Consider the following 12351-nt stretch of genomic DNA (forward strand, 5'->3'; position numbering starts at 1 on the left):
CATCAGTGGCAATGTCAGAATAACTCTGCAAGGAAAGGGTTTGCACTTGAATATTGACTTAAAGTCCCTTTAGAAATGTTACCATTCCTCTTGCTGAGCTTCTTCGGTGACTGGGAAAGCCTATGGAGGCAGATTTCTGAAAATCGCATTGTTGCTTTGAGTGGACTGACACATGGTTGGAATGAAAAGGCAAACGCAGTGTTCATCCCTGTATGACACTGGTAGGAAACAAGACCATGTTGCAAGCTAGCCTCTGGAAGCATATGCTTGCAGGATCTTAGATACTTGCTGAGGAAGAAGACTGTTTAGTCCATATTAATTTATTAATCTATTAATCAGGGAGTTCCTATCATCCCTCCATACTGCACTGAATCGTTCCTTAAATAACTCCCACAATTTTACTTTCACGGCTCTTTCTGAACATTTATACAACATTGATCATGGAATCATTTATGGCACAGAAGGAGGCCATTCACCATGCCTATGTCAGCTTTGATGAACAATCCAGTCAGTCCATTCACCTGCCTGGTCCCCTTTGCACCGTAAAGTTTAATTCCTACACATGTACATCCAATTTCCTTTTGACATTATTGATTATCTCTGCTTCTACCACCCTTATGGGAAGAGAGTTCCATTACCACGTGCAGTATTGTTCCTCACAATCCCTTCGATTCTTGTCCCAAATTTTGAGCTTGTGTCCCCTAGTCCTTGTTCCATACGCTAATAGGAACTGTTTTTCCTTGACTACCATATCCAAACTTATCCTCATCTTGTAGATCTCTATCAGGGACTGAACTCTCCGGTCCCCCAGCAGCTATTTCTCAGCGACAAGCCATTCACTGGCAGAGGGTTTATCTACTGCTGCCTCTTGTCAATGGGATTTCCCATTGAAGAAACCCAATGCTACCAGGGAACCTACAGGCGAGGGTGCACTGCCAGAATATTCAGGGACTCCCAAACATCAGAGAATTGTGACCCAAATTTCCCTTCAATCTCATTTGCTCCAAGGAGAACAAACATCTCCTACCTAAACTTGTAGCTAAAATCACTCTTTACATCTGGAAGAATTTCCTGATGTTATCTTAAACTGATACTAAAATGCCTCCTTATCCTCCTCCTATATTTTAAAGAAATGCAGTGTTCTCAGTTAACTTTTTCTATACTCTTTAAAAATCCTTCGTATATTTTAGGAAATCACCCATCAAATCCCTAGGTTTCTTTATCTTTTCTCCTAACTCAGACTCCTGACACTAGTATACAACCATAGATGAATGGTTGTTCAGCGGAGGGCAAACTGCCCAAAGAGAGTTGGGAGGGAAGTGCTCTCAGCAGGAGGTTACCTCCACACAGGGTCTTCAGGAAACAATTTTCCTTCCTCACTCGAAGCAAGGAAAAATGGCCTCATCGCTGATCAATGCACTCGCTATGAAACCCAGCCAAGTCTCCTTTTCATCCATCAGAAACAGTTTTCATTTGCATGAGGAATGTAGGAGATCAAAGTGAGATAATTTTAGAGTTCTTAAGAGTCACTGAAATAATGTTTACAAACAATAGATCACTTTTAACATTTTAAGTCCTTGAGATTAATGCTCACAGCAGTGGCAGAATGTTACTGTAGACTAATAATTTCATCTTTCTGTAATTATGAATCAATATAAACTCAGGATTGTCAGAGGGATGCTGTGGACAGATACAAAAATGATTACATGTGGTAGCTCAAATTCATTTAGTGTTAATTGGAGATTTGATCAACAGCAAGCTGGGCAGACTAAACATTGATTGTACAGTTTCACTGTCATTAATGAAAGAAGCGTGGCAGAGTTAGAAGGAGATACATTTCCCTTCATGCTCTATTAAGGCCATTAAAATATTACAGCAGCAAAGTGCTTATGGAATCATTGGACTGGTAGTTGTTGAACCAGTGAGACTCCAGGAGTCTTACTAACAGGCTGCTCGGCAGACAGTAAAGAGCTGTTTTGATCTATCCAATATTGGCTTTTACTTTTTCCTCCAAGAATTAATTTTAAATTGTCTTCAATATTGTTTCATTTGTTGCTAACTCAGCTTAACGACAAAAGTGAGCATTGCAAATAACACCACTTTCCTCAGAAGCAGAGGGTAACATTTCCTAATCCTTAAGTGGTGGGGGCCAGAAAGACAGCATTTTCCTGGAGTCAGGCCAGCAAGTTGATCATCTGGCACTGTCAGCCTGCCAACCTAATTGACGTTGGCTCTACTGCAGCAGTCTGGGTGTGGGATCATCACAGTCGGTAGCTTCGACCTCCAAAGCTGGAAGCGCTGGCAACAACGGCTGTGTCCTATGGCCAATCGCTGTGACCGGAGGGGATTCCCGAATGAGTGGAGGAGTCAGCCTGCTTGGCACTCCGGAAACATGTATTAATTATCAACCCTCAAAAGGGCACCTCCATATGAAAATACCCTCGCATTCTCTAACTGCCTCAGCAATGCTCAACTCTCCTAATGGTGCGTCTGAGCTGACAGGCCTCAGATTGGGCCAGCTGCATCGTGAGTTCACCCGCCATCCTTAATCAAATGGAAAGCTCAGAAACAGCCAAACAGGAGGCTGCCTCTGGGCAAATCGATCCCTGGTCTGCCTCACTTCATGACTTTGGGGTCCCGAAGTCGTCTGTAAGAAAATCTTCCTCAGTATTCATGAAGAAGTCTGGAAATTATTCAGATGTAATGGAAGGAATACAACTGATTCCACAGAGCTGAAATCAAAACTCAATTAGTGGAGACCTTGATGAAGATTTAGTTTACTTGGCTCTTCGATTGTATACTTACATACACAATTTCTACCTATCCATTGGAAATAAAAGCTTACAGGACTCAATTGACAATTTCATCTCTACCCCATAAGAAAACATGGTGGGTTGGATTTCACTGTAGATGTAGTTACAAGGCTATCAGCATTCCCCATTATTTGCATGTCCAAAGACATCAGGGCAGGTAAATAAGTTTGTTAGGAAGGCATATGGGACACTTGCCGTTATTAACTGAGGCATAGAATATAAGAGTAGTCAGGTTATTTTTTAACTGTATTGAACACTGGTTAGGCCACAGCTGCAGTCCTGTGTGCAGTTCTGGTCCACTCTACAGGAAAAATGTGATTGTACTAGAAAGGGTGCAAGGGAGATTCATCAGGATGTTGCCTGGGCTGGAGCATTATAGTTATAAAGAGAGAGACTAGCTGGGCTGGGGTTGTTTTGCTTCAGGCAGAGAAGGCTGAAGGGGGACATGATCGAAGTGTATAAATTTAAGAGGGACATAGATCGGAAGGAACTTTTCCCCTTAATGGAGGGGTCAATAACCAGGCAAAGATTTAAGGTAAGGGGCAGGAGATTTAGAGGGGAGTTGAGAAGTATCTTTTTCACCTAGAGGATGGTGGGAATCTGGAACTCTCTGTCTGAAAGAGTGGTAGAGGCGTCAACGCCCACAACATTTAATCTGCACTTGAAACTCCATAACATACAAGGCTATAGACCAAGTGCAGGAAAATTGAATTAGAGATTTGTAAACTGTTAAGAGTAAGTAGGTGCTTAATGACCGGTGTGAATCCAATGGGCTGAAGGGCCTCTTTTTGGTGTAAAATTCAATGACTCTATTGTTTAAGTGTAATCAGTCAGCAACATTTTGCATTGCTCTTATTTACAGTGGCTGGTTCGGACCCTAATGCAAGAAAAGCCTGCCACCATAGGTTGTGTTTTTGTTCTGGGTTGGGGTTCCGGCGTTGGATGCATATCAGGGTCCTGTACCCACATCACGTGATGCCTGATGCCATTTTTAACATGCAGGTCAATTAGTGGTCAGTCTGGATACTTACTGTCCAATTAAGGATGGCAGGCAGAGTACTGGGGCTGGAGGACCCATTGGAGGCCCTCCAGCATTGAAAGGTCGGCATGGGCACCATCGGAGCTGGCAGTTCCCATATACCCCAGGATGGATGTACTCTCTCAAGTCTTCACAAAAACTTGAAAATAAAAAGAGGACACATCTGTCAGACTGTTTCCAAGAAGGGGATATTGTGGCCACAGCTGTAGCCATCTCATAGTTAAGGCCATGAGTGGAAGGTGGAGATAGGGAGGGTGGGAATGGTGTGTTTAAAACAGTAAATGGAGAACTAGGCCGTGCCTAGTCTGCCATCTCTATTCATCAGCTGGAGTTTAATCTCCAGTGGAGGACTCACTGCCAACTGGAGGTAAATGCACTGCAACCTTAATTGGCGGGCCAACACCTATCCCTCCAGAGTCTTTAAACATGGTGATGAGGTGGGAACATGGCAGCAACCAGGTGCACCAGCCGGCAGCCAGCTATTGCGGGCCAGCCCTCCTCCATTGCCAAGTCTGCAGTCCTTCTAAAATCCAGCCCCCTTTGTTCATGGTTGAGATCAATATCTAACCCATTCCTGAGCTGCATCAACCTCTCTGCTCTCTAAATGAACAGTTTACAAACATCAAAGCTATAAGAGGGTAAAACAAATATGGGCCTATTACCTCTGATCTCGAGAAGGTCATTCCCAGGATGTACTCCAGAGGATGCACTGGGGGACCCCCCCTCTTCCCAAGAAGTCACCAGGGAAACATTAGAAGAAATGAAATCACTTCTAACTCTTCAGTACCTGAAATACTGACACTCCCGTCCCCTCACAGACTTCCCAACTAACCTCCCAACTCTCATGGAAACCCTCCTCCGAGACTACCACCCATTCCAAATACCTTCATGACAAACTGACTACCCCCCACACCTATCAACCTACCCTGCTGACACCAACGACTCCTCTCTCGAACCTCCACTGACCACCCTACTCCGCAACAAATCTTACGCCCCACTGACTACCCTACCCCCAACCTATCCTGATCCCTCCACTGTCCATCTGAAGCATCTGATCCCCAAGACCCATCCTCCACCTCCCCTCTTACCTCCTGACACCCCCCCCCCCCCCCCCCCCCCTCCACCCACTGGCCACCTGACATTCCCCACCATCCTAAACACTTACTTTGGCTTCTGAAAGTTGCTGGGACCTTTATACCTACCTACTTTACAGCAGCTAAAACAGTAAGAAAGGTTTCCATTCATCCAACTCTACTGTCCTTGACTGAAGGCCTCGGGAATCCGTTGTACAACACTTTTCTCATCCGGCCAAAGTTGGAAGGTCAGACAACAAAGGTGCAGTCCCCGACTAAGGTAGTGAAGAGGAAGCAGAGGGCAAATCCGACTGTGATTGCCACATCTTGGAAGCTCTCGCCCATGAAGTACACTTGAGGGAGAAGAACAGAGAGTGAAATATACTCAAAATAGTAAATTTCTCAGTGGGCTGGAAGGGGAGAGAAATTTAAGGATGACTGAAATTTAAGGAAGATTGCTGATGGAAACAAAAAGCAAATCGAATTCTGCCTTTTTAAAGAAGGACATTGAGCACAAAGGTAAGGAACTGATGATATATCTGTACAAAAGATTTGGGATCATGTTGATTTGTGGCATGGGTGGAAAGCTGGTGACTGTAGATCGGTTGGCACCATGCCCAGTTTTCCTTTTCATTGACAAGTTTGTTGGGCACCAGTAAGGTATTTTGTTGTTTCAGGTACGCTTACAGAAGGGATATTGAGGCCAAGGAATAGGTGCAAATTATGTTCACTTAAATGATTGGGTGAGAGGTTACGATTATAATGAGAGATTTGAATAATTAGTGCTGCATTCACAGAAGAAGAGAATGCCAAGGAAGTAATCTGTTCCTGCCAGTTAAGTGTCCTTCCTTTGTTACTTGTTGGGCAGCTTCCTATTGATATCTGCAGGCAGCCAGAATGGTGCACTACAGCAGATACTGGTAACTGAAGACGACTCTTTTACTAATTTACCATCCCGCTGTTCCTTTCTACTGGGTATTTTTGAGGACTAGTGGAATCACATGTCACTTTTTCCGCTGCCTTTTAATGGCACAAAAATGACTTTGGATCATTTTGCAGGCAGATCATCCCATCCCTGTCACTAACAGCAAGCTAGCAGCAGAAATACTGCTTATTCTTTACATTGATTTAATTTTTTCTTACCTTTTCAACTTTGTTTCAAAATTTGAAAAATTAATGGGCCCAGTTCTATGACTCGAGTGCATGTTGACATCTCAGTTACTTTTTGTTCAACTGCTGTGGCTTAAGTATAAATATTAGGGGCTGTTGCAAGGGTCCGCTGCTAGCACAGGTAAAATGTAGAGTTAGAGCAATATGAACCCAACTCCCTTGACCCATGCTTGATACTAGCAAGGTCCTGTGTCTATTACAGATTTCTACAAAATCCTATTTATTCTTTTGTTTCTCAGTGGTGTGTATTTTAATTGCATCTTTCTGCATTTCATTCTAAAAGCAATTTCTCTTCAATTACATTATCATCTAATGTATTTTCCAATTAATCTTTTGTGATTTCTTGTTGCAGTATTAACATTTAATTTTCTGAAGTCTGGCAGTATAATCGTAATTGTCCTTAATTCTCTTCAGTAACTCTCATCCTGTATTATAATCATGTATCTAAATGCTGAGATTTAATGGTTTAATTACTTTCTTTCTAATTAGTAAATAATGGATTTGTTTGGTTCAAATTAAATAGATCTTATAATGCAATATTAATCTATGTAAATATATTGTAAATAAAGCAATCGATAGAGATCAAGACTGTGATATAATTGGTGGATGCAGTTTGTGGTGAAGAATCATTATTAAGTCTGAAACACCATTGTTGGTGAGTGTAAACACCCTGTGAATCTCAATAAAATAAAATGGTGGAACCAGATATTTTCATTGAGCCTCATCTATCTCCAGTTAAAGCAATTAATCATCTCTAAAGCCAACAGTTAAATAAAATAGAAAACATTGACACCCTTGAAATCATATGAATCATCAACTGTTTAACTAACTGATCTCTGCAGCGGTCTCACTACTGCACTTAATTAAAAGTTAACAAAACTGCATGTTACTTTAGGTGAAACCATCCCAAAAATCAAACCTGACTGTTCTTTATCTGACCTGCTAAATGTTGTTTATCTTTCTGTGCAGTCTTCATATTCAACTTGATCACCTTGTGAAGAAGTTAACCCTGTAGATTTCCATAACTTTCCCAGAGAATATTGAATACAGAGTGACAATAAGTAAACCTTACCACATGGTCTGTGTGCAACTCATTTTAGGAAGTGTTGGTGGACTTAGCAGACTTAGTGGACTTAGCTTGATGCGGAGGACAGGGACTCTGTACAGTGTCAGCCAGCAATGCAGCCAAAGAGGTCCTGGTAATGGGAGATTTAAGTTGCTTCCATGGGCCAGCTGGAGCAGGATTGCCCTTTTGGTCCCCACAAAAAGGGCTGGTGCTGGCCTTTTTTTGGCTGGGCACACTCGCCAACTCTTCTCCCCTTCCTGGGGATTTATACCAGCAGGTAGAACTGATGTCCTAACCAGCTGGTACTGCTGTGACCCAACTATGGTGGAACACCCATTCAGTGGCTGAAGTTTGGTTGCAGGGTTCATTGCGGTAGCCTCAATATTGCAGCTGGAAAAGGCAGCCTCCCAGGCAATATGCTGGTTTAGCCTCCCAGAAACCATGGTCAATCCCAGGATGTGCCATGCAGTCAATATCTGGAGATATTTGTTTGCGTCATTAGAACTTAGTGGTTACCATAGATGGGTAGGTGGGGTTCAGCATGTCACTGTTGTATGCTATTATGTTTGTGTTTGGAATCTACTTGCGGTTTTGAAATTGTAATACAAAGGAGGTTACTCTGAACTTATCAATACCACTGCATGTTTTTCTTACAGATACTGGCTGACAAACAAGATTTACATCAAGCGACCAAGCACAGGCTTACTGATGTATACACTTTCAACTCGATTCTGTGATGAGATCCACCTTTACGGATACTGGCCTTTCCCAAAAGATGCAAAGGGGACACCAGTTAAATATCACTACTATGACAACTTAAAGTACAGATATTTTTCTAATGCTGGACCACACAGAATGCCACTGGAGTTCAAAACATTAAAATCTTTACACGACAAAGGAGCTCTGAAACTAACAACTGGGAAATGTGTGTAACCCTAGACGCCAAAGCTGAAAAGCAGAGTTGGTGCGATATTTGCACACTGTAGATTTTATGTGAACAGGTAACACCTTGGTGATAATTGCAACAGTGCTGTAAAGTACCCATCTCACAGTTACTTTTACAGCCTCAGATTGTTGTGATGAAATAATATAATCTCACTGTTAGAAGCAAAAGATCAAGCAGTGATGTGTTAAAAATGATTAAATATTGATTGACAGAATGGTTCAGGTCTGTGAGCACTGTCACCATCAGTAGGGCTCTGCATTTATTGTAGCCACCGAAGTCCTGAGGACTAATCAGATTTGGTGTTAACTCGAGGTCAGTATTTGTCTTGAGAAGCTATCTCAGCAAGCAATCAATGCCAAAGTGCTTTCTGAGTGTAACAGGACTGAGTCACAGATACACTGTTGTTGTCTGCATATGTGAATCAGCCAAGGGTATTATCAGTTATAAGAATGAAAAGGTCATGAGAGGACTGAAGGTCTGATAGCACCCCAGCTCGGTGTTGTTGGTAGTTTTATAGCTCAATGAATGTAAAGAAGTTGTCTTATGTGGTGTGCTGAATGTGAACTGTAAAAAGTTAAAGGTGCCCTTGCTGCTGGTACCAAAGATCTTTATATACTGACCCTGTCAGAAGTTGCTTGTAAAGACTGACATTTCGGAAATTATAGGGTAAAGTGTTTTGTGCAATTACTACATTTGTGGTTTCAGCAGGAGGAATCTGGAGAAAAAGGAAGATTGGACAGAGTAAAAAGCACAAGTCTTATTTAAACAAAAGCACAGATTACCAGGTCCTTAAAACACAGGGGGAATTCTACTCTAATTTATTTAAATAAAATTGGTACATTTGAAAAGTTCACTCACTAACAAGTTCCTCTACTAAATGTTCTGAATCCATGCTGAGTGGAAAAATCCTACTTCTTACCTTGCAATTTCCCATTCATAACGCGGCCAGCATCAGCACCATTTCTCCTTTCTGTAAATATTATGTAATGTATATTCTGAGGTAACATTGTAAATGTCCTGCTTCCTTTTAAATTATTTGTTCGTGCAATTCTTTAAAATCTACCCAGGAGGATCCCTGGTCAACTGTGCCTGGTTCCAGTTCCTAATGGTTGGTTTCCTGACTGCACAATACCAAACAGAACTGCGGTTGCCACAAAGCTCTGCCTGCAGACCTGGGAAATGGCAGGAGTGACTCAGGATCTTCCCAGAGTTGGAGCCCGACAACATTTAATTTTATTTCTGTAGATTGTCTTCTGCAAATGTTGGAATAGAACCACAGTATCTGGTCACTTGGAATGCCACTGAGCTACACTGCTGTTGCTCCTTTGAAAATATGTACACTGGAAATTTCTAGAGACAGCTATACATACGTTAGCTGAGTCTAATCGTTTACATTCCCACTGGTTGATGTGAAAATACAAAAGAGCAACTGAACTGCCTGGAAACTTCTGCACAGCTTTTAAAAACAAATTTGAACAGACTGGACGATGAACAGACAAGTGAGGAATGATGCTTGGCTCTTTTCACTTTCAAATAATTTCACTGCCTGTTTTAGCAATTTTTTTTTACTTGAACAGAATATTGACTACTTTAAAACCATCTGTGCAGAGAAGGCAGCAGGATGGAGAATCAAACCAGAGATAAGGAATGTACAGTTTTATGCCATTCAGGCCTCTTGAGCCATTCAGCAAGGTGAACAGGCCCCAAAGTATGCATGCCACTAACTGATGAGAAGTGGCATTGACACTGTTTATCAATTCTTTCATCCCCCGACCACGGAGCAATGCCACACCAATTCCACAACCTTAGCTAGTCAGGAAAACAAACCTGTTTCAAACCTCCCCTTTTCCTTCTCACCCTCTTAAGACAGCACTTGTCCAATGAATCCTTCACACTGCTGTTTTGTTGATGGGCTTCAGCTTGTACTATGGCTGAGCTCCTCTCATTGGAATTGCATATCAAACTTTCAAACCGCTCCCTCAACTTTAACAGCCTCATATCCCCAAATTTCTAACTTCATCTTTTCCATACTGCATGCCGCACAATGTTCAATTGCTAGCCTTTGTCAACACACACTCTCTATCACAGGGCACTGGGACAGAGAGGGGAGGGGAGAGAATCTGCTTCTCTTAATTGTGGTACATCATGACCTTCAAGGAAAAGACATGCAGTTCTTGCCTTGCGCAATGTTCAGCATGGCTGCATCTTACTGACATCGTTACTGAGCACCTTACACTGTCATGTTGGTGCTCAATGTGGAGCACCAATTGACGAATGCAGACAAAATTGAATACTCACTGCCAGTTGAATTAATACAAGTTTATTATAGTTGTGTGCTTATTTAAACAGTTACATAAGTTTCAAGACTCACGACTTGAACAAAAATATACTACCCCAGTGGAGAGCACTTGGCCAGTTTTTCTCAGGAGCTGTGCGTTGTAAGCCTTCAAAATCAGGTCTGATTGTACGATGGTTGATCCCTGCGGCTATCACTAACAAAATCACGGTGGTGCTATGTATTATAAGGTTTCAGTTCTTAGTTTATATTTAAATCATATAAACTTCCCGAAGCACACATAGGCCTCATTCGTCCTTGAAGAGAGAGAGAAAGAACCTTTTTCTCATTGTTCCATAACAAAGTATTACCAGTGAAATGTCCATCTGCAAGTTGTTCAGCCCATTCCCAGAAAGGTCGTTCTGCTGAGAAGTAGTTAGTTTCACACAAACAAGTCTGTTGGCATCTTTACCATCTTGCTTCATGGCCCAATGTTAGCCATTGACCTCTTTAAGCATCAGGCCTTCTGGCAGAAATTTAGAAAATGTTCCACTCAGCAGTCACCATGCCATCACGCTGAAGCACCAGCTTCCACCACATTCTCTGTCTTAATCCCAAGAGGGTGGTGCTCACATATTCTTAGCTTCTGTCCTCCTTTCCTGCAGATCCACAACAGCAATGGACGCAGGAGGTAGAAGAGGAAGATGATGGGAAGAGGATGAGGAGCAAGCCAACTAGCAGTCAGAACTGCAGAGTATTGCAATTCCTCAGGACAACAGCACATAGCAGATCTCCAGCTAATCCCTCATAGCATTACACCAATGGAACATAGGAGGTACTGCCAAGCTGGCATGAAGGCCATCAGTCATATGAGCCTTCTGTACAGCATGTGCAGCTAACCACTTCCAATGACCTGGACCCTCAAACAAGCTGCTGTAAAAAGAATTATGTTCTACCTGCAGAAATCTATATTCCGAGATCTCCAGGCTGTTTTGTGTCTGGAACTCCTTGCTTTCACCTTCAGCAGCTGGACATGGAAGTATCTGGAAGGAATCAGAAATGAGTCAAAGAAAAAGGTTGGTTGGGATCTATACTGTCAAAGTGACCAAATGTGGGATAATTTCAGTATAATAGAGTAAGTAGCATTCTCATAGATTCTTGTAGTTCGTTATGATACATTGGTAATGACCTTACTTGAAAATGTTAAGGAAAGTACTTAGTCCAGCTAAAAGGACAAACATGGCTTGTTCCACAGTTGTGTGCTGCCTTCTGCAATGTGAGTGATTGCTTGGGAATCATTTTAAGCTGTAAGGAAGCAACACATTGTTCGTGTCATGAGACCTAACTGTGAGAAATCCTTCATCTTTGCAGGTTCATGTCCTTTTTTACCCATGTTTCATTCATGATTCCTGGAAGTTTTATTACATTTGTTTGCAACTCTGTAATAAAGTAAATAAAGGTTTATGAGGGTTTACTATCAAACATCTCAAATGTTCAGCATTTGTCTTTCAAATTTCCTCTCTCCCTTCCAGAGTTGTCGGGAATGATTTTCACTGGTGTGGATGGAAAATGAGTAGTTATGGATTGGCCACAGGTATATTGTGCTCGATTAGACTTTCTTTATAAGCAACCAATCTAAGTCACCAAATTTACACCCATGACAAAAATGGCAGCAACATCTATTTGCTCCTTGCTGAAAAACAATTCCATGCTCAAGATACTATCCAATATCTTCGACCACAGACTATAAGACATTGGAGCAGAATTAGGCCATTCAGTCCATCGAGTCTGCTCTGCCATTCAATCATGTTTCTCATCCCCATTTTCCTGCTTTCTCTCCATAACCCCTGATCCCTTTATTAATCAAGAACCTATATGTCTCTGTCTTAAAGACACTCAGTGACTTGGACTCCACAACCTTCTGCGACAATGAATTCCACAGATTCAACACCCTCTGGCTGAAGAAATT

The 12351-nt window shown here is 42.0% G+C and overlaps 1 protein-coding gene across 4 annotated transcripts in view; it reads left to right on the forward strand.

The window, feature by feature from the left end:
• st8sia4 (ST8 alpha-N-acetyl-neuraminide alpha-2,8-sialyltransferase 4) overlaps window positions 1-11868 on the forward strand; it is a 73731-nt gene extending 61863 nt beyond the window's left edge. For 2 of the 4 annotated variants that reach the window (XM_038805187.1, XM_038805190.1), the window contains exon 5: window positions 7818-11868. In XM_038805187.1, coding sequence (XP_038661115.1) covers window positions 7818-8094 — 277 coding nt within the window. In that variant the 3' untranslated portion in view covers window positions 8095-11868. The remainder of the gene's footprint in view (window positions 1-7817) is intronic. The other 2 variants (XR_005461629.1, XR_005461630.1) reach the window with 2 other exon arrangements.
• Window positions 11869-12351: the final 483 nt, after the last annotated feature.

This window comes from Scyliorhinus canicula, chromosome 8 (assembly GCF_902713615.1).
Source record: "Scyliorhinus canicula chromosome 8, sScyCan1.1, whole genome shotgun sequence".
In the NCBI taxonomy this organism is placed as follows: domain Eukaryota; kingdom Metazoa; phylum Chordata; class Chondrichthyes; order Carcharhiniformes; family Scyliorhinidae; genus Scyliorhinus; species Scyliorhinus canicula.